Raw genomic sequence first — 23188 nt, forward strand, 5'->3', positions numbered from 1 at the left:
ATATGACTATATATGGAGCAATATACAACCATGCACGATTATATATAGTTCCATATACAATTATATATAAGTATATAGAATTATATATAATCATACATGATTATATATGGAATTGTATATGAGGTTATATATAATCATATATAATTATATATGACTATATATGGAGCAATATACAGCCATGCAAGATTGTATATAGTCCCATATATAATTATATATGCTTATATATAATTAACAGACATAAAAATTTTTTCTTTGAAAAAAAATTTTTTTTTGGTAATCACAAAAAGTGTAAAATGATGTTTATAATTACGTTTAAATAATTCTGAAATACAAAATTTGTCATATTTCCTATAAGATGTTTTGGTTTGCTCTGCTACTACCTAATAGTAAAATCATTATTTATTTTATTACTTAAATAAGTGTTATATTATAATGAAATTTGGTAAAATAAATAAATTATGAATAATGACTATCCAAATATATATATTAAAATCAATTTTTATATTCCATTTATGATAAACTCATATGATACATTATGTAGATCATAGAATCATTATCATCTAAGACAGCAGCACAGCAGACAGACACTTCAAGAGATAAATGGCCTTATTTATAAACTGACAATGCGTGGTTTCCCCTGCTGGCTGTTGTCAATAATCATCGACATGATCACAAAAAGAACCTTTCGTACCTGGGACGGTCTCAACCTTTCCAGCAAGACCTACGAAATATTTGAAGGACTTCAGCAGGGCACGGTAAACTCTCCAATCCTTTTCAACATCCTAACAATGGGTCTCTTAGCCCTCTTCGGGCTAAATACTCACGAAGATAAGTTTGCTTTGGCCTACGCGGACGATATGATAGTGGGTCTAGCAGGTAAGCAACCCCTCGAACTGCAAGAGAAGTTGGAACAACTTGTAAACAACATAAATAACGTCTACAAAATATGGAACCTGAGGATAAATCCGGACAAGTGCGAAACAATCGTTTTCAGAAGGGAGTCCAACCACTTAAGTAAAAATGCGCTGACTCAAATAAAAAATTTCCAAATATCTACTCCATCACCGAATACAAATGAACCGATTAACATCCCCCACAAAATAATCGTCAAATACCTGGGTGTACACATTGAGCAGCTGCTTAGACTGAGACACCATCCGGATATTCAACTGGCCAAAGCTAAAGCCGCTTTCAAAGCCAACAACCGAATCTTCTATAATAAAAATCTAAGTAGAAAAACTAAAATAATCTGCTACCTTCTACTCGTCAGGCCAATCCTGACTTACGCTGCACCAATTTGGTGGAACACTAGTGCAGCCGTCATTGAAAACTATAGAGTCTTCGAAAGGAAATGCTTGAGATCGTGCATTGGAGCCTACAGATCAGCGGAATCCAATTTCAAGAAATTTATTAGTAACTCAGTCATCTACTCCATAGCAAATATCCCTAGAATTGATAATCACATCATTAGACTGATTCGTGATTATTTCAGTAAACTTCTGCAAAATGACAACGAGGCAATCCAGGGACTTGCTAAATTCACCAATGAGGATTACAATACACGTAATGAGACGGGCCTCCTTCCCCCTCAAGCATTTCTTACAATGGACAACAGAGGCCTAATACAAGATGAATACAACATTCCGATCATCTACCATTGGAAAAGACATAAGGCAAACAAAAAAATTACATTCAAACCAGAAGACATCAAAACCAGATGGTTTGACTTCGGATACTCCATGGCCCTTCCGGAGAGAGACAGTCTCGACGCACACAGGCTGAGCGAGAAGTACTGGTGGCTCACCAGTGAGTCCATGCATCGTAAGGAGCTTCGTAGGCGACTACGTCTCACTTAATTGAGGGGGGTGGGATTTGTAAATAGTGTATATAATTTAAAACAGCAATGATACTAGTAAGAGAAAATGGTTTTTATAAGAAAAGTTTTCCATTAATTATTATAATAAAAATTAGCATCCAGGAGGATTATTAATTGCCAATAAGTTAGAACTATTAAATTCTAAAAACAATAAAATAAAAACAAATAGAATTTTTTTTTTTTTTTTTCTGGAAATAAGAATTAGTTTTAGCTGCTCCAATCAAGGAGACTAGTAACTAAGTTAAAACCAAAGTGTATAATGTCGTAAAGCTAGTTTTTGAGTTTTTAATTTGCAGCTTATTATAACACAAAAATGTATTTTTTTTCATATGCAAATAAACTTCTTTAAAAAAAAAAAAAAAAAAAAACAGACACTTCAAGACGCACGGAGATCACCAAAGTTAAGTAGCATTGAGCAGGGTTAATAGTTGGATGGGTGGCCGCTGGTGTTATAGCTATAAAATTATATCTAGATATTTTTTTTGCATTTTAATTGGTTACACAGAATTGCGTAGGACCATATTAAATATTCTATCCATAAAATTAACCCAATAATTAATTAGATGTAATAAATATATAATTAAGCCAGTCCCATGGCTAAGCGGTATAATGCTTGTCATGCTTGCTTGGGACTGGTGAGGCGTGGGTTCGAATCCCGGTGTGAGCTGAAATTTAATTTTCAGTGAACATCGGTGCTCGTAACTCACGCCGGGCTGTACAGGTTTGGGTTTTTCGATGGTTTCCCCAAGCCCTGTGCCCCCGGTGGGGCACAGGCAAATGCGTGCAGTTTCCCCAAAGTCGGCCCATCGCCGCATTACTCTCCAGGCTGAAAAAGTATGTAATACCGCCAAACTTAATGTACCGATCAGCCTGGAGTCCCCTTCCGGTCTCGGCCGGACCCCCATCGAGACAAAAGTCTGAAAAGCGGGGTTAAAAAAATAAAAAAAAAATATATATATATATTTATTAAATATTGTTATATATAATTATATATGACTATATTTGGCCATTTTTCATATATAATCATATATAACCAATTAATATATAAATATATATAATTATATATAAATATTTTTTCTCGGGTACGGTAAATCGTCTTCAAATTTTAACAGCATATGTATTATGTATTTAATGACTTATATTCGAAGTTTCGAGGATTTCTTAAAATATTGCTTTCATAACCGTTCTACCTTAATAACCTCAGTATTAATTATTTGAAATTTCTAACCTAAAAATTTTTTTAAGGTTAACTACTAATTGTTTTTAATTTACAGAACAATTTTTTATAAATATAATTATTATAGAAAATAATTTTTTTGATTTCATCTTAACCTAAAAAATCAAGTCAAAAAAATTAAATCCAAATTTTTCAATGATTGCGTTTATTTAATAATTACTACAAACTACTAACAGAATCAAAACTAAAACGCCAAAGTCAACATCGGTGTGAAAAATAAAATTCTATTATTAACGTCCAAGTCCAGGTACTCCAGGTACTGAGTGACTTAAAGTTGCTTCAACATGAATAGTAACATACGGATCTTTTCCAGGTTCATACATAGTGATATCAGCGATAATATCGCCATCCGGGAATCCCGGAGGTATTTGGTCATTCCCAATCTTGACCTTGCTTAATTCAAAGTTGCTACCCTAAAAGACCGAATTAATATTAGGTAATAAAAAAATTAAGAAGCTAACTTGGTAAAAAAGACTTACAGGTTTGACTGGACAAAAGGTAGGAAAAACTCCCTTGGGGATTCCATATGACAGCAGATTTTTCCCGTAAGTTTCATCTTCAAATGCCTCGCAAAGGAGAATGTCTAATCCTGCTACATCACTTCCGGCAAAGTCAACCGCAACCTTCATCTGTTAGAGGTTAGTTATTAAACAATATTAATTATCTCCAGAAATTCAAAATAATAATTCATAATAAATGGTTCAAATTTTTTATATTAATAAAATATTAGTCCTACACAGAAAGTAAAATTTCTTGATTGGAGAATAAAATTTTTGGCTCAAGAAAATTTGTCGGCTGCCTGAAGAAAGACCGAAGTTGTGTTGGCCGAAGTTAAAATTTTTTTTTAAATTCTATACTTGGTGGTAATTTTTTCTTAATTCAAATCATAAATACTTGATGCAAAATTTTTATATTTGATCAAGATTTTTAGATACTTTAGGGAAGCAGCGTCACCTACACGGAAAAAAAATCCTATGAAAAATTACAATAGTAACATCGTAATCCAGGACTAGACTTTCAGTATCTCGATTTTTACGATGCTGCCGTCTACAGAATACAATTTGAATTATTGAAAATTACGATGTTATTTAGTAAATTTTTTTTCCGTAAGAGCAAGTGAATAAGGACGCATACTATATGTTTTAATAAAAGAGAGACATAGTCTAGTAGTTTGCGACGCCACCACCGAAAGATAACCAACTACTGTATCGAGGGTCTTATTATGTGACTGAACAGGAACTTTGGTTAATCCCTCCGATAGCGTGAGGGAATAAACCTTGGACTTGAGGCGGAGAGGACACCGGGTTCGATTCCTGGATGATACAGAATTATTTTCTCGGTGACCTAAACTTCTTTTTAATTTGAGTGATAGAAATTTACGATGTCGCATCGTATAAATTACGATGTTTGAGTTCTGGTCCGGCACTGCAATATCCGATACTAAAAATTACGATGTATTCATTGTAATCTTTCGTACAATTTTCTTTCCGTGTACTTCAACTGAGAAAAAAATTTTCTAACCTTGTGAAAATTTTTCTCGAGAATATTTGATACCCTTTTTATATTATTTTAGCGTGCAATTGTACATATTGAATGAAAAAAAATGATGAAATATCATTCCCTCACGGTTTTGGAAATACCGTAAAGACTCGGTATTTATACGATAAAAATGCTGTATTTTTACCGTAATACTTCAGTTATTTTAGCAAGTTTTTCGTCGAATTATTACGAAAAAATTACGAAATAAATTCAGAATATTTACGGCAATACAATAGAAAAATTACGGTATATTAACAGCATTTAAACCGTAAATGTACCGCATATTTACTGTATATCTGCGGCACTATTGCAGCAAAAAACCGGAAAAGAACATCCCTACTTTCTATTACCGGCAAAATACCAAAAATATGCTGCTTTACTACTATTTTTCAATATCTTAAAATTTTTTTTAAAATATTATAAATTATCATGAATAATTTTTAAGAGGTTGATAAATTAATTTCTCTGTTATTATTATTACTATCATTTTTTTTAGTCCAGACCGAGATTCGAACCCGGATCATCTAGTTACGCGCCGAAGGCTCTACCAGTTGAGCTATCAGAGACACTATCCGTATCTATTTACTCAGTCACCTAATAAGACTCACTGAGTAATAAACACAACCGTCCATCTTACGGTAGAAAGCATTATATCTTTAATTATATCAGTATAAACGCGGTAAAATTGCAGTATATCTTTGGTATTTTCACCGTAGAAATACGATTTTATTATTGCAAAATGATAGTAATATTATAGTAAATACATAGATTTTTTACGGTAAAATTTCTAGAGTTTTACGGTAATTTTATCGTATTATTTCTGAACTTTGCAGCAAAAGTACGGTAGAATGCTGTATAACTATAGTAAAAAAACTGGCCAAAATAACCACAGAAATACCGTATTATTTCAGAATTATAACGGTTAATTTATGGTAAACGCATTAATATCGAAAATTTACGGTAATTCAAAAACCGCGAGGGCACCTACTTAAGCTGAGAAAAAAATTTTCTCACCTTGAGAAAATTTTTCTCGAGAATATTTGATACCCTTTTTATATTATTTTAGCGTGCAATTACACATATTGAATGAAAAAAAATGATGAAATATTATTTGATCTTCCCAATTGACATGTTAATCAATAAAAATTTTAATGAAAATTTACTTCTATCTTTATATTTAATTTTTTGGAGCAAAAGAGAAATTTTCTCAAGACAAGAAAATTAACTTCTATCAAGAATAAAATTTTTTGGAGCTTCGAGGCTGAATTTTCTCAAAACAAGATTTTTTTGACTTAAATAAATTTTTTTGGATCAAGATACGTATTTCTTAAAGCAAGATAATTAATTTTGTTAGAATAAGTGAAATTTCTGGTCAAAAAAAAATTTTTTTTTCGCTCAAAAAATAATTAGGAAGAAAAATATTTTCTTGGCTCAAGTGATCCTTTTTTTTTTTGTTTAAAAAACTGTAAGTGAAATTAAAAAAAATATTTTTTAATTTTAATTTTACAATACATTACCATCATATTGTCCGGCAATTCTTTCTTCACAGGTGATTTAACACTGATTGTTTCAGGGCTGTGAATCACAGCTGACCAATCATCAAAGTACGGATTACCTGCTACATTTTTGACCGTAACAACGTTAAATTTAAACTGCGCCGTAGGCTGAAAGAATTTTCCCGAGTAGTAAGAACAATATTGATTTACAAATTTGGTGAGTACTTACATCTTGGCCAGAAACAAAGCCGATCGACAAAATGGCCGCTAGTAGACTCAACTTAAGTGCCATCTTGCGCTTCTTGATGAACTGTACCAAAGCACATTTTTTGTGTGTATTTATACCTTGTTCTTAACTATTATTGATCTGATTATTACGTAAATTTTTATACAATGATTAATATCTTGACTCATATCGCCTGTAGTTTTTATCGGGGAATTTTTTTTAACAGGATGTTATGTACCTATGCGTGTCAAAAGTCACTCAGGTAAGATCACACATTATTAATTTTTTTATTTAGGGAGATCCATGTGCCCTCCTAGCGTGAAGGATGTCTATAAAAAAATAATACGTAGAAATACTTTTGTTATCTTAAAATTAATTTTTAAAAATTAATAATATTTTTGAGGAAATTTCCGATAAATTGACTCATTAAATAATTATTAACATTTAATTGACTAATAAAAAATATAGTACTCTGAATTAACGGTATACTCTTGACAACACAAAAAGAGTGTCCCTAACCTTCAAATTTATTTATGTTTACTGTCTAACCAAAATTACTACGATTTTCTGGCATTTAAATAACCGCGGTTACTTATGCGCATGAGTAACTGCGCAAGCGGTGTTGCCAAGTCAAATACAAGACTTTAAAGAACGCAAGTTCCGAGTGATTTTTCATAAAAAATATAAAATATCTCCGTAATACGTTTGGAAAGCTACTTTTTTTATTGTTTTAATCGAAAGCTTATTATTTTTCAATCAAATTCAATGAAAATAAAATTTTTATAAAATCGTTAATTGCATTAAATTCTTAACCAAATACTGATGGAATCTCCATTAGTGTAAAAATTACAATATTAAAACGTAATTATTTGATTAAATATCCCGGAAACCAATTTTTTTTATTAATTATTAGGCTACGTAGATCGAATCTACAAATTTTTAGGAAGTTTTACAAATTTGACTAAGCGTGGATCTCCTTAAGGAGATCCAAAAGTATCCTCCTAGTGTATAGAATGTCTATAAAAAAATAATGCGTAGAAATACTTTTATCTTAAAATTAATTTGAAAAATTAATAATATTTTTGAGGAAATTTCCAATAAATTGACTCATTAAATAATTATTAACATTTAACTGACTAATAAAAAATATAGCACTTTGAATTACCGGTATACTCTTGACAACACAAAAAGAGTGTCCCTAACCTTCAAATTTATTTATGTTTACTGTCTAACCAAAATTACTACGATCTTCTAGCATTTAAAAAACCGCGGTTACTTATGCGCATGAGTAACTGCGCAAGCGGTGTTGCCAAGTCAAATACAAGACTTTAAAGAACGCAAGTTCCGAGTGATTTTTCATAAAAAATATAAAATATCTCCGTAATACGTTTGGAAAGCTACTTTTTTTATTGTTTTAATCGAAAGCTTATTATTTTTCAATCAAATTCAATGAAAATAAAATTTTTATAAAATCGTTAATTGCATTAAATTCTTAACCAAATACTGATGGAATCTCCATTAGTGTAAAAATTACAATATTAAAACGTAATTATTTGATTAAATATCCCGGAAACCAATTTTTTTTATTAATTATTAGGCTACGTAGATCGAATCTACAAATTTTTAGGAAGTTTTACAAATTTGACTAAGCGTGGATCTCCTTAAGGAGATCCAAAAGTATCCTCCTAGTGTATAGAATGTCTATAAAAAAATAATGCGTAGAAATACTTTTATCTTAAAATTAATTTGAAAAATTAATAATATTTTTGAGGAAATTTCCAATAAATTGACTCATTAAATAATTATTAACATTTAACTGACTAATAAAAAATATAGCACTTTGAATTACCGGTATACTCTTGACAACACAAAAAGAGTGTCCCTAACCTTCAAATTTATTTATGTTTACTGTCTAACCAAAATTACTACGATCTTCTAGCATTTAAAAAACCGCGGTTACTTATGCGCATGAGTAACTGCGCAAGCGGTGTTGCCAAGTCAAATACAAGACTTTAAAGAACGCAAGTTCCGAGTGATTTTTCATAAAAAATATAAAATATCTCCGTAATACGTTCGGAAAGCTACTTTTTTTATTGTTTTAATCTTTAGCTTATTATTTTTCAATCAAATTCAATAAAAATAAAATTTTTATAAAATCGTTAATTGCATTAAATTCTTAACCTAATACCGGCTGATGGAATCTCCATTCATGTAAAAATAACAATTTTCAAACTTAATTATTCAATTAAATATCCCGGAAACCTGTTTTTTAATTTTATTAATTATTAGGCTACGTAGATTGAATTTACAAATGGTCAGGAAGTTTTAAAAATTTTACTGCGTGGATCTCTTTACGTATCACTTTTTGAAATACATTCTCTAAAAGTCATTTTTAAATTTGCCGCGCTTGGTATCACAAGCCGCCATTTTGTGGCGCGGGAATAACAGCTACCATTTTGTCGAATACTGTTGACAATCTCTTTTTTTACGATTTATAATGAATTAGCCTTCTATAAACCAATTTAATTCTTGATAATAATTACTCTATAATTAATTTATTTCTTGATAATTCAAGAAAAAAACTGGCTAAAATAACTGAAGTATTACGGTAAAAATACAGCATTCATATAGTATAAATACCGAATCTTAACGGCATTTCCAAAACCATGAGGGAATTAACGATTTAAAAAAATTTTTATTTTCATTGAATTTGATAAAAAAAATAATAAGCTTTCGATTAAAATAATAAAAAAAGTAGCTTTCCGAACGTATTACGGAGATATTATATATTTTTTATGAAAAATCACTCGGAACTTGCGTTCTTTAAAGTCTTGTATTTGACTTGGCAACACCGCTTGCGCAGTTACTCATGCGCATAAGTAACTACGGTTTTTTAAATGCTAAAACATCTTAGTGGTTTTAGTTAGACAGTAATCATAAATAAATTTGAAGATTAGGGATGAAATCTTTTTGTGTTGTCAAGTGTATACCGGTAATTCAGAGTGCTACATTTTTTATTAGTCAATTAAATGTTAATAATTATTTAATGAGTCAATTTATTGGGAATTTCCTCAAAAATGTTATTAATTTTTAAAAATTAATTTCTAGATAACAAAAGTATTTCTACGTATTATTTTTTTATAGGCATTTTTTACACTTGGAGGGTACTTGGATCTCCTTAGTTAGTTAGAATTTATGATAACAATACATTACCATCATAGTGTTCGGCAAATCTTTCTTCACAGGTGTTTTGACACTGACTGAGTCAGGGCTGTGTAAAACAGCAGACCAATCATCAAAGTACGGATTATCTACATTTTTTACCGTAAGAATTAAATAAATTGTTTAAAAAATTAAATAAATTTTTTTAATTCCCAATACTAAATAATTGATTTTGATAAAAATTTTATTCAGAAATAAGATACATAATTAATAATTAAAAAAATAACATTAAATTTTAATAAATTGAACATTAAATTTGACACTGAAATTTTATAAAAAAAAAAAAAAATTAAGGTAGTTTGGTCGTCGCCATCCGAGGTCAAATTAATAGATATTTTTCTTTTTCTATTTTGCAAGTGATCACTCGAAAAATAGCATAAAATAGAACATTATTTCTCCGTAATGTCTCCGACAAACAACAAAGATAGAAACCAATTTTTGATATTAGGGGAAGGACGGGCAAAACGGATATGTTAATTTGAAAATGAAATAACAAATATATATTACAATCATATCCATTCTTAACTTTGGCTAATAATTTTTTGGGTAATTGAAGTTTATAATTAAAGTAAAATAAAAATAATAACAAAGAAATTCTTCTTCGAAATTAAAAAAGTCAACATTATCCGTTTTGCCCTACCAGGGCGGGCAAAATGAATACTCAGGTCGCGTAAAACGAATACTGATTGGAAAATATATTTCAATCAAAACAATCGTCGCAAAAATATCAACCGCGTCCTGAATATGAAGAAAAAAAATCAAATCTGCATCGTCCTTAACAACATTAAACTAAGTACTGTATACTTACGATTTAAAATTTTTTTTTTTTCCTAAATTTCAATATTTATAAAAAAAATTCCCACAAGTATGCAAAACCAATGCTTTATCGATAACGGTAAGTGTAGTTACATAATAGATTGATAGATTGCTGTCTAAAATGTTTCTATCGACCGACCAGCGATTTAAAACGATTATTCATTTTACCCGCCCTCTCCGTCTTGCCCGTCCGTCCCCTAAAAAATTAGGCAAACGGTTGACCCTGAAGGCCATCCCTGCAACTTCCCGCTAATTCCATACTTAGGCGCTTAAAATTACACCAATGACGTTTTTGAGCTCTTCGAGCTCAAAAAAACAATTTATGGGTTATTTTGAGCTCTCCAAGCTCAAAGAGATTGTTTTCATATGCTTTTGAGCTCTTCGAGCTCAAAAGTCTGATAGGGATTTGATGACACTATTTTTTGAATTTTTAAACCGCAATAACTTTTGAATGAATAAACCGATTTTCACGCGGTTGGCAGCATTTGACGCAGTTTTTTAAGCCTCACAAAGAATCTCAAATTATGAATTGATCGCGCTAGAAATTTCGGAGTTATTCCGAAAAAAACACTTTTTTTGGTTTTCTTTCGTTCACGATATCTCTCGAATGAATCAACCGATTTTGACCGGACTGGTGGCGATCGACGTGGTTTTTTGAGGTTGAGAGCTGATTAGTTTTTGGAATTGAACCTTTAAGCCATTTAAAAGTTATTCCAAAAAAACCACATTTGAAAAAAAATTTTTTTTTCAGTTTTTTGAAGATTTCTCAAAATCTATTGATCTGAATCGGTCCAAATAGTTTTCAAAATCTAAGTTTGGTCAAGCCCTTTCGAATGGCACCAACCGCGATGAAATCGGTCAAGCCGTTCAAAGGTTATAAGCGGTTCACATACTTTCACATACTTTCACATACTTTCACACACACACACACACACACACACATACATACAGACGCCGTGACAACCTCGCGGGGATAGTCAGGGAAGCTTCCTGTGACCTTCAAACGTCGAGATCTGATGAAAACTCGGTTTTTGCAAAACAGGGTGAAAACAATAACTTCCCGATTTTGGAAAATCTTCGATTTTCGTAGCGGGAAGTTAAAAATTAATTAAATTAAAACTATGTGGTAAATCGTTATCAAATTTTGATAGAATATGTATGGAACATTGTTCTATCTATTGGAAAGTTTTTTTTATGGGGTCAAGTTTGCCGATTTTTTATAAATCCTCTATTTCCGGAGTTATTGAACAAGGACACTCATAAGAGATCGTGTATTTTTGCATAATTTCAATTAATTATATCTCTTAATCGGTGTAGTAAAAAAATCTGATTTTTTTTCTATAGATGTATTAAATCATAATCTTTCGAATGAATATAAAAAAATATGGGGTCAAGTTGAAGTCATTTGGCACCCAAACTACCTTAATTAAAAATCATAAATGAAATTTTTTAAGAGACATATGTTTTGAAAAAAATAAAAAATTAGTGATAGTTCTGTTAACTAAAGTGTCAATTTTTAAAATAACAAAAATTATTTAAAGCCAAATGTTGGAACTCCAGACAGCCCAGGATATGTGTGCAACAAGTCACCTTCAACGTGAGCAGTAACAAGAGGATCATTACCAGGCTCATACAAAACGATTTCAACTTCGAATCTACCATCTGGACAACCAGGTATGATCTTCTCATTTGAAATTACGTATTTAAATATTTCATATTCTAGACCCTTAAAAAAATAATGGTGAAAATTAGTTTAATAGATATTTGATAATTTAAAAATATTTTCTAACAAATAAATTATGGCAGAAAAATTGACATTTAGAAATTTAAAAAAATTAAAAATGCAATTTTTTAAAAATAATTTTTTGGAATAAATTTATTTATTACGTGACAGTTAAATTAAATGTCTCCATAAATAATGACATTTATTATCATAAAATAATTAAAATAATAAATGATACTGAAGTTAGCCGACGTTTTTAATTTTTTGATTATTTTTTAATAATTAAATTAGAACAAAAAAATATTTTTTAAAAATTGCACTGCCAGTTTTTGAAGTTTTTTACAAATTAAAATTTTTTTTTTTTAATTTTTTGCAATCATTTTTTCAATAAAAAAAAAATTCTAAAAATTTTTAAATGTCGGCTAACTTAATATTAATAATAATAAAAATAAACTTACTGCTTTTATTGGACACTTTGTAGGAAATTCACCAACCGGAAGTCCTCTTTCCATGACATCCTTTGCGTAAGTCTCGTCTTCCAATGCTTCGCATAAAGAAAGTTCTACTTCGGGAAGGGGGATTCCCATGAATTTGAGGTTAAATTTCATCTGGTAATTGTAAGTAATAATTCTTATTTAATTGTTTTAATTACAATAATTAACATTAAAAATTAATGAAAATTAAGATAACCAACATCAACAAATTTTTACAATTTTTTTTATATTAAAAAATTTGTCAGAAAAAAATTTTTATTTGTAAAAAACTTTAAAAGCTATGAGGGCAAGTTTTAAAAAATATTTTTTAACCATTATTTTATAAATCAAAAACGTCGGCTAAGTTCAGTATCATAAAAGTTAATTTAAAAAAATTTTTTAACAAATAAACTACGTTGAAAAAAAATTTGACATGTAGAAATTTTAAAAAAATTGAAAATGCAATTTTTTTTAAATAATTTATTTGTTAAAAATAATTTTTTTTAAATAGTTAAGGAGATCCAAGTACCCTACTAGTGTGAAGAATGTTTATAAAAAAATAATACGTAGAAATACTGTTGTTATTTTAAAATTAATTTTTAAATTAATTAATAACATTTTTGAGGAAATTTTCGAAAAATTTAATCATTAAATAATTATTATTAATTATTAACATAATTATTAATAATTATTAACATAATTATTAATAATTATTAACATAATTATCAATAATTATTAACATAATTATCAATAATTATTAACATAATTATTAAAATAATTATTAACATAATTATTAAAATAATTATTAACATAATTATTAACATAATTATTAAAATAATTATTAACATAATTATTAAAATAATTATTAATAATTATTAGCATAATTATTAATCATTATTAACATAATTATTAATCATTATTAACATAATTATTAATAACTATTAACAAAATTATTAAAATAATTATTAATAATTATTGACATAATTATTAGCATAATTATTATCATAATTATTAATAATTATTATCATAATTATTAATAATTATTATCATAATTATTAATAATTATTAGCATAATTATTAACATTAAATAATCGTTAATTGCATTAAATTCTTAACCAAATACCGGCTAGTGGCGAATCTCCATTCATGTAAAAATTACAATATTCACGCTAATTATTTAATTAAAATCCCGGAAACTTATTTTTTAATTATATTAATGAGTAGGCTCCGTAGAATTTACAAATTTTCAGGAAGTTTTAAAAATTTTCGCGTGGATCTCCTTAAGTAACTTATTAAAATAAATTCTTAACATTTTTTAATTTGCCGCGCTTGGTATTAGTCGCCATTTTGTGGCGCGAGAATTGCAGCCGCCATTTTGTCGAATACTCTTGACAATCTCTTTTTTTAACGATTTCTAATGAATTAGCTATTTATAAAACAATTTTATGCAATAAAACTTGAATAATTATTTTTTAAGTCGATTTTTAACGGACAAGTGATGAAAAAAAAATTAAATATTCCGGAAACCTAGTGTTTTTTATTAATTTTTAGGCTACGTAGATTGAATTTACAAATTTTTAGGAAGTTTTAAAAATTTTACTGCGTGGATCTCCTTAAATGACTTTTAACATAAATTTAATTAAAAATAAAATAAACTAAATAATTACGATAATTGTTTCTGGTAGATCTTTCTTCAGTGGTAGTTTAGCAGAGATTATATCACCGGGACTGTAAAATTCTGCTGTCCATTTGTCATAATACGGGTTTGGGAATGAATTTACAATTAATTTATCCACTTTAATTTTTGCCATGGGCTGGAGAATAATTATTAATTATATTTTTTATATTAAATTGAATTTCTTTTAATTTTTAGGTTACTTACGTCATTTCCCAGAACTAAGTTCGTCGACAAAATGGCCGACAAGAGCAAAATTGACTGTAGCTTCATTTTCTTTATATGTAAGTTGATTATAATATTAATAGATGCTTCTCAGGAGTTTATATACTTTTTTTCTAACTTATCTTGCAGATCTATTTATATAATTTTGATCTATAAAATATTAATCATGGATTTTTTATAGAGATAACATCTATTTGGTAATACAGGATGTTTGATTAGCATAACTGATTAATAAGATTTTGCGCGTTAAAATATAAAAAATGGCTGATTATTATCATTAAGATTAAATTAATAATTTTTTTAATTAAAAAAAAATATTTATTATTAAAAAATTAAATTTGAAATTTTTTATAAGTATTCTTACATTAATTTATTTTAATTATAAAAATAAGATTAATTGATAAAAAATAATTAATCATTTTAGGTTAAGTTAAAAAAGAAGAAATAAAAATAAAAATTTTTTATTTTTTTTGGTTACAGGATATTTAAATAATTGATGAAATAATTTAATAGTGTTGAATGAAAAAATAGATTATTGCCATGAAATTTTATTAAAATTAATTATTAATACATAATAACAACCAAAACCTACCTTAACTATTAATACATAATAACAACCAATATATAAATTAACTATAAGAATAATAATTAATAATAATTAATTAATTAATTAATTTGTATATTGAAGGATTAATGACCAAATGATAGAACTCCTGGTAATTTACGAGATATAACTCCTTCGAAGTGAACAATGAGGATAGGCTCTTGATCAGGTTCATAGAATTTAACATTATTCGGGAAAAAATGATCAAGACTGATCAGACCTGTTCATATCTGATCAGGCCTGAAATCCGACCTGATCAGGCCTGATCAGACCTGTCCATGCCTGTTCATGTCCGTTCATGTCTGAAATTGTGAACTATTGACATTTTCAAAGATATAAGCTCACCCCGAAATTACACTCATCAAGACCTTTCATTTGAGTACCCACATCAATTTTTTTTTATATTTTATATATTTATATATTTCACAAATACCATATATTTAAAATATATAAGAAATGCCATGTGGGTACTCAAATGAAAGATCTCGATGGGTGTAATATCGAAATGAGTTTATATCTTAAAAAATATCAATAATTAAGAAATGACATAGTATCTTGAGAACTATTGACATTTTTAAAGATATAAGCTCATCCTGATGTTACACTCATCGAGACCTTTCATTTGAGTACCCACATCAATTTTTCATATATTTCATATATATATATATATATTATTATTATTATTATTTATTTATTTAATTGGCCATGAAGTCGAAACTCCTTGCGGCCATCCAAAATTGATACAAAAAATCTTAATATAATATATAAAGTAATGTGTTAAGTAGTATATATAAAGTATATATAAAGTAGTATATATAATGAAGTGTATTAAACACTCAGTCACTCAATCACTCAATCATCACTAAATTCTAATACAATGAATACATATTATGATCTATCAGATTGTAAAAAATATTCATAACAAGCAGTTCGAAACTCCATAAACGTTGGTAACGTCGTACAATCAGCTGGTAATTGATTCCAGATTTTAACCGCAGATATCAAGAATGATTTTTCATACGTCGCTGAATGATAAACCGGTAACTCAAGATAGTCTTGACGAATATCTCCTCGGCGTAGGCGAGGCTAAAGAATTTCTAAGTCTCGCCTAATTAGAGGCTTTCGATTAAGATACAATGCTTTATAAATAAGACACGATAAGAAAAATTTACGCCTAGAACTAAGTGTCAGCCAACGAAGCTCAGTATAATATTGAGTAACATGTTCATACTTTGATATTTTAAAAATGTATCGTACACAAGCATTTAATTTTCTCTGAAGTCTAGTCTGTTGTTGACCTGTAATATCAGTATAAATAGCCGCGCAATAATCAAAAATAGGATAAATTAGAGTAGTGACCAATCTTTTCCTAACAGGCAATGAAAAAACATCTCCATTCATCTTTAACTGTGCAAGTGATCTCATGCTACTTTTGCAAACCTCAGTAATTTGTAAGGACCAAGTTAGAGTGTCTTGAAGTATGACTCCTAGATACTTTACTGATTTACAATAGTCAACTATAGTATCATTTAAAACTATATTTGGAATCACTTCACATTGAACATCAGCCAATTTTTGTGCTGATCCAAAAATCACTGCCTTTGTTTTGTTAGGATTTAGTTTAAGACCGTTTATAATACACCACTTTAGAATTATAGCATTTTCCTCATTCAGAATTCTTACAGAGCTTTCTATATCACAAGGTATATATATATATATATATATATATATATAGTATATATATATATATACTTGCTGCAGTATATATATATATAGCTATATATATATATATATATATATGTATATATATATATATATATATATGTATGTATATATTTATTTATTTATTAAATTTTGATCCTAGAGCAAGTGCTCCCTAAGGACCATCAGAATTAAGTACATTACATAATGAGTACATATAAATTAATGTAATATTAGGATAATAGAATATAATAGATTAATTATAGAAATTATAACATGATAAGTAAAATGATAAATAACATAATATAATAAGTGTTAATGAATATAATAATGACAAAAAATGTTATTGTTATTGTTCTTGATTCTTCGCAACAATTCTTTGCACAGTTTTATATATTTCTATCAAAATGCCAATTAAAACACGCTACTCTAAACTCTTCAAATGTGCCTAATGCAACAATATCAGACGGGAGCCGATTCCAAGTCTTAAAGGCTGTTAACAGAAATGAGCGCTCAAAAGTCACTGTATATATGTATGTATATATATATATATGTATGTATATATATATGTATGTATATATATATATATATATATGTATGTATACAGTATATGCTATATATATATATATATATATATATATATATATATATATATATGTATGTATATATATATATATATATAGCATATATATATATATATATATATATATATATATATATATACATATATATATATGTATGTATATTATATACATGTATATATGAAAAATATATCAAAAATGCATGTGGGTACTTAAATGAAAATTTACGGTATTTCAAAAACCGCGAGGGATGATTTGTTTCTATTTAATAATTTTTATTAACTGTTAAGAAATGATTTTTTAACATCATAGAATTTAATAAATATTAATTAATAGTTAATAAATTATTTATTAAATACCATTTATTAAATGTTAATAAATATTTGTTAATAGTTAACAAATATTTATTAACAGTTAATAAGTAATTTATTAAGTACAATTTATTAACTGTTAATAAATATTTATTAATGGTTAATGAATATTTGTTAACTGTTAACAAAAATTTATTTAAAATAAAAAGCAAAAATAATTTTCTATTGACACTTTTTATAACTCCAGCTGGAATACATGATAATAATTAAATTCACTAAATAAATCAACCTTTTTAATATTTAAAAATATAAAAGATAATTATTCACTGTGATCGAATTTGGTATCTTACAATAAACGTTATTATAATGAAATATAATTAATGCAAATAATTTATAAAGATGATTTTTGTTTATAAGCAATCTTGATATCATGTGACATTGCAAGCGAAACAAATTCACTCAACACAATATTTATTAACTGTTAGTAAATATTTGTTAACTATTAATAAATACTTATTAACTATTAATAAATGTACTTTCCTCCCAAATAAATATTTATTGAATGTTAAAAAATATTTATTAAAATTTAATAAATTAAATAATTGTCTTGAAATAAATTTAATTATTAATAGTTAATAAATCCTTCTATCAGTGAATAATTTATAGTATTTATTTTAAAGTAAAATAAAAAAATAAATCAATAATTTATTTTAATAATTTTTTATTGACACAAAATATTTACTACATAGTAAAAATAATTATTTTCAAAGTTTTAGTGCAGAAAATTAGTGCTGATTTATAAACTGAAAAAGTGGGGTGGTTAAAATTAAATATTAATCGCCATATGGTCGCCATAAAAAATTAAATCAAGGATTTAAAAATTTATAAACTTTATAAAAATTTAAAGACCATGACTGATTTCTCCATCGACCTGCATCTTAACAATAGGATCCTGGTCTGGCATGTAAATGCTCACTTCAACCTTGAAAGGACCATCCGGAGCGCTATCAGGAACTTTTTCTTTTTCAATTACATATTTGATTATTTCAAAATCATTTCCCTGAAGCAGAAATTAAAAATTAGAAACATTAATTAATTTAATTAATTAATACTGATAAGAATATTTACTGCTTTAACAGGACACTTTTTGGGGAATTTACCATCGGGCACTCCTTTGGCCAGGAGATCTTTACCGATTGTTTCATCATCAAATGCTTCGCAAACAGTCATATCAGAATCTCCAACAACATTTCCGTCGAATTCGATAACAGCTGACAACTTTTTATAGAAAATTCTTTTAATTATTTCATTATTTATTAATTATTTTTTTTTTCTTTTTCAGATACCAACCCTCATATCTTCAGGAAGGTCCTTCTTCACTGGAGTTTTTATTGACAAAGTGTTGTCATTAACGACTTCACCTGACCAGTTTTCAAAATAAGGATTTGATGCAATGTCAGTTTTTAGATTCTTCAATTTTAATTGAACCTGTATGTTTTTATTTTATTAATAATAAAATCTAATTTATATTAATAATAATTACTATAATCACTAATGATTAATAATAATTTAATAATGAATGAAAAATAAATACTAATCTATATTATCTCTAGATACATAATTAAGAAATGACCTTGTATCTTGTGAACTAATAATATTGTTGAAGATGTAAGCTCATCCTGATGTTACACTCATCGAGACCTTTCATTTGAATACCCACATCAATTTTTCATATATTTTATATATTTATATATTTCACAAATACCATGTATATAAAATATATAAAAAATGTCATGTGGGTACTTGAATGAAAGGTCTCGATGAGAGTAACATCAAAATGAGTTTATATCTTAAAAAATGAAAATAATTAAGAAATGATATTTTATTTTGTGAACTATTGACATTTTTAAAGATATAAGCTCATACCGACATTACACTCATCGAGACCTTTCATTTGAGTACCCACATCAATTTTTCATATATTTTATATATTTATATATTTCACAAATACCATGTATATAAAATATATAAAAAATGTCATGTGGGTACTTGAATGAAAGGTCTCGATGAGTGTAACATCAAAATGAGTTTATATCTTAAAAAAGGTCAGTAATTAAGAAATGACCTTGTATCTTGTGAACTAATAATATTGTTGAAGATATAAGCTCATCCTGATGTTACACTCATCGAGACCTTTCATTTGAGTACCCACATCAATTTTTCATATATTTTATATATTTATATATTTCACAAATACCATATATATAAAATATATAAAAAATGTCATGTGGGTACTTGAATGGAAGGTCTCGATGAGTGTAACATCAAAATGAGTTTATATCTTAAAAAATGTCAATAATTAAGAAATGATATTGTATTTTGTGAACTATTGACATTTTTAAAGATATAAGCTCATACCGACATTACACTTATCGAGACCTTTCATTTGAGTACCTACATCAATTTGTCATATATTTTATATGTTTATATACATCATATATATGTATATATATATATATATATATATATATATATATATATATATATATATATATTGTAAGTGGTGTACCTCAGGGAAGTGTGCTTGGTCCGTTATTATTCTCACTATACATCACAGATCTAGCTAAACGTTTAGATTGCCAATACTTATTCTATGCTGATGACTTACTGATATACCTTTCTTGCTATCTTTCTTAAATCAGTGTTTGTGTGAATAAGCTTAACGGTGAAATAATAAAAATCACAGATTGGTGCAGAACTAATCATCTAAAAATGAATCCTTCGAAGACGAAAGCAATTATTTGTGGAAGTAGAGCAAAAATTAGTAGTGATGAGTGCAGACTAGCCAACACAATCTTTGTGGAGGGGTGTGCTATTCCTTATAGTAGCACTGTAAAATACCTTGGGGTGACTATAGATAGTACTCTCTCATGGGAGAATCAAGTAACAAATTTGTGCAATCGCGCTATGAGTATTCTAGCACAACTAAAAATAAACAATGAAATATTTAGTGAAAGTTTACGTATTAAGCTAGTATCTACTTTAATAATTCCTCTCTTTGATTATTATTTTTGTGCGGCGTATACGAATATGTCAAACAAATTATTATTAAAGATGCAGCGTAAATTGAATTCATGTGTTAGATTTATCTATAAAGTACCAAAATATGAACATGTTACTCCATATTTCAAAAAGTTAGGTTGGCTAAAGCTTGCAGAGAGAAGAGACTATTTCATTGCTTGTCTGTTTTATAAGGAAATTCGACTAAATTATCGGCAGCTATTCGGCTCAAAACTAGACTTTTTGCCTGTAGCACTGCGTAGAGGTGATGTCCGACAAGACTATCTTCGTATATCGCAGACTAATTGTGTCATGTATGATAATTAATTCTTAATTCATGGCATACATATCTGGAATGCACTGCCAGCTGAGACTGTGGCTGTAGATAATTTAGTTGAATTTAAAAATGCTTGCTTCAATCACTTTTTTGAACATGACAATTAACAATTGCAATCTTTATTTGGGAGCTTATTTAAATATTTTTTCTTGTAGAATTATTATAACTTTAAATTAAGTTATTTGTTTGTATTAAATAATCTATTTGGATTTTATAAAATTTGAAATTAAATCTAATTGTAAACCTTTAATTAGTTAAGTAATCTTGTAACCTATGTAAACCAATGTAATTTAAATATTGATGGCTTTGAGGGAGCTTAGGTTCCAGAGCCAAATAAATTTTTTATCTATCTATCTATATATATATATATATGAAAAATATATCAAAAATGCATGTGGGTACTCAAATGAAAGCTCTTGATGAGAGTAACATCAGGATGAGCTTATATCTAAAAAAAAGGTCAATATTTAAGAAAGTACAGTGCAATTTAACAAAAATCATTTTTTAATAAACCAAAATTTTGTTTTTTAAATAACAAAAGTTATGAATTTATTTCCTGACATTTTAAATAAATTATAAATAATTTATTTATTAAAAATAAGTAAGCACTGAAAATTTTTATAATTCATTTTATTGAAAAATGATTTTTAAGGTAGTTGTAGCGTGATAGGCATTTCAACAGAAAATTATGAAATTTTTTTTATTGAAAGATAAATATATTAATAATTCACTACCAAAATTTCAGATCAATTGACCGCACCGTTTTTACACGCTTTATGTTAGCTTCACTTGTATGTCAGTTTGTTTGTTTGTCAGTTTGTCAGTATATCAGTAACTCTCCGTGGGTAATCTGCGCGCCTGCGGCCTTCCTTGGTTCTGGTAGCCGTTTCTCAGGCTCCCTCTCCGAAATCGAACTCTGATTCCCCGTATTTATAATATTTATAAATAATTAATTTTTTATTAGCTTCACTTGTATGTCAGTATGTCAGTATGTCAGTATGTAACTCTCCGTGGGTAATTTGCGCGCCTGAATATTTTTGATAATCAACAAATAATAGTTTGAAAAAACTAAAAAATCACGCTTTTATAAATAAACCAAACTAAAAAGTAAAAAATAAATAATAGTTTAAAAAAACTAAAAACACGCTTTTTATAGAAAACCAAACTAAAAAATAGAAAATAAATTTAAATTAAGAATAGTGTTAAAAATTTCAATAAATATAAATTAATAATAGTGTAAATAAAATAAATGTATTTTTATTTTAAAAAAGCGTGGGGTGCTTTTTAAGATATTATCAAAATGATAATCACTCTACTCATATCTGTCAATAAAATATTTGTAACTATTGACACCATGCACCTCACGCTTTTTTTAAAATAAAATACATTTTTTTTATTTACACTATTATTAATTTATATTTATTGAAATTTTTAAAACTATTCTTAATTTAAATTTATTTTCTATTTTTTAGTTTGGTTTTCTATAAAAAGCGTGTTTTTAGTTTTTTTAAACTATTATTTATTTTTTGAGTAATTAATTTTTGAAATTGCATCTTTTACACGGAGCGATATAGAGAGATGATAAAGTTAGTATGAAATCTTTGGCCCACTCGAGTGGTACGGAAGATTTCATACTAACTTTACCATCTCTCTATACCTCTACGTGTAAAAGATGCAATTTCGAAAATTAATTACTCAAAAACGGTGCGGTCAATTGATCTGAAATTTTGGTAGTGAATTATTAATATATTTATCTTTCAATAAAAAAAATTTCATAATTTTCTGTTGAAATGCCTATCACGCTACAACTACCTTAAAAAATTTTATTTGTTAAAAACTTGAAGTGAAATATTTTATTTTAGTTTAATAAATAAAACAAAATTAGGTATAATATATAATTTATTTAAGCATATACTTACTTCTTGCGAAAATGCAGAGTTAACCGACAAAATGGCGACTAACAATCCAAATATTAAAGAGTTCATCTTGTTAATTTGGTTGTTAAATTGTAATTACAGTGTTTACTCATCTGGCATTTATATATATCCTCATTAATCGATTAATCAATCTAATTCTTAGAAATATG

The 23188-nt window shown here is 27.6% G+C and overlaps 3 protein-coding genes across 4 annotated transcripts; all 3 read right to left on the reverse strand.

The window, feature by feature from the left end:
- Window positions 1-1636: 1636 nt before the first annotated feature.
- On the reverse strand, window positions 1637-23170 carry LOC123267386. Of its 2 annotated transcripts, none has more exons than XM_044731981.1 (4): window positions 23022-23170; window positions 19056-19193; window positions 18834-18983; window positions 1637-1726 (listed from the first exon to the last, which is right to left on the reverse strand). In XM_044731981.1, the coding sequence occupies exons 1-4, from the start codon at window positions 23085-23087 to the stop codon at window positions 1652-1654; spliced, it is 429 nt and encodes a 142-aa protein (XP_044587916.1). In that variant the 5' UTR covers window positions 23088-23170; the 3' UTR covers window positions 1637-1651. The 2 variants fall into 2 exon arrangements, with proteins under 2 accessions (XP_044587916.1, XP_044587915.1); XM_044731980.1 differs by lacking the exon at window positions 1637-1726 and adding an exon at window positions 18410-18765.
- Window positions 3242-6506, reverse strand: LOC123267384. The gene is made up of 4 exons (XM_044731977.1): window positions 6378-6506; window positions 6170-6316; window positions 3593-3742; window positions 3242-3526 (listed from the first exon to the last, which is right to left on the reverse strand). The coding sequence occupies exons 1-4, from the start codon at window positions 6438-6440 to the stop codon at window positions 3344-3346; spliced, it is 543 nt and encodes a 180-aa protein (XP_044587912.1). The 5' UTR covers window positions 6441-6506; the 3' UTR covers window positions 3242-3343.
- Window positions 11505-14593, reverse strand: LOC123267383. The gene is made up of 4 exons (XM_044731976.1): window positions 14491-14593; window positions 14276-14422; window positions 12594-12743; window positions 11505-12138 (listed from the first exon to the last, which is right to left on the reverse strand). The coding sequence occupies exons 1-4, from the start codon at window positions 14554-14556 to the stop codon at window positions 11944-11946; spliced, it is 558 nt and encodes a 185-aa protein (XP_044587911.1). The 5' UTR covers window positions 14557-14593; the 3' UTR covers window positions 11505-11943.
- Window positions 23171-23188: the final 18 nt, after the last annotated feature.

The sequence above is a fragment of the Cotesia glomerata genome, linkage group LG6, assembly GCF_020080835.1.
Source record: "Cotesia glomerata isolate CgM1 linkage group LG6, MPM_Cglom_v2.3, whole genome shotgun sequence".
NCBI lineage: Eukaryota > Metazoa > Arthropoda > Insecta > Hymenoptera > Braconidae > Cotesia > Cotesia glomerata.

What these genes read in the sequence shown, in the direction of transcription:
- LOC123267384 (XM_044731977.1), bottom strand. Translation starts at nt 6,440, where the DNA reads ATGGCACTTAAGTTGAGTCTACTAGCGGCCATTTTGTCGATCGGCTTT. An exon ending in GCTTTGTTTCTGGCCAAGAT is followed by an intron (nt 6,317 to 6,377) that starts GTAAGTACTCAC and finishes AAATTCTTTCAG; the next exon opens with CCTACGGCGCAGTTTAAATT. An exon ending in CCTTTTGTCCAGTCAAACCT is followed by an intron (nt 3,527 to 3,592) that starts GTAAGTCTTTTT and finishes TCGGTCTTTTAG; the next exon opens with GGTAGCAACTTTGAATTAAG.
- LOC123267383 (XM_044731976.1), bottom strand. Translation starts at nt 14,556, where the DNA reads ATGAAGCTACAGTCAATTTTGCTCTTGTCGGCCATTTTGTCGACGAAC. An exon ending in ACTTAGTTCTGGGAAATGAC is followed by an intron (nt 14,423 to 14,490) that starts GTAAGTAACCTA and finishes ATTATTCTCCAG; the next exon opens with CCCATGGCAAAAATTAAAGT. An exon ending in CAAAGTGTCCAATAAAAGCA is followed by an intron (nt 12,139 to 12,593) that starts GTAAGTTTATTT and finishes TATTTTTTTAAG; the next exon opens with GGTCTAGAATATGAAATATT.
- LOC123267386 (XM_044731980.1), bottom strand. Translation starts at nt 23,087, where the DNA reads ATGAACTCTTTAATATTTGGATTGTTAGTCGCCATTTTGTCGGTTAAC. An exon ending in ACCTTCCTGAAGATATGAGG is followed by an intron (nt 18,984 to 19,055) that starts GTTGGTATCTGA and finishes TTCTATAAAAAG; the next exon opens with TTGTCAGCTGTTATCGAATT. An exon ending in AAAAGTGTCCTGTTAAAGCA is followed by an intron (nt 18,766 to 18,833) that starts GTAAATATTCTT and finishes TTTCTGCTTCAG; the next exon opens with GGAAATGATTTTGAAATAAT.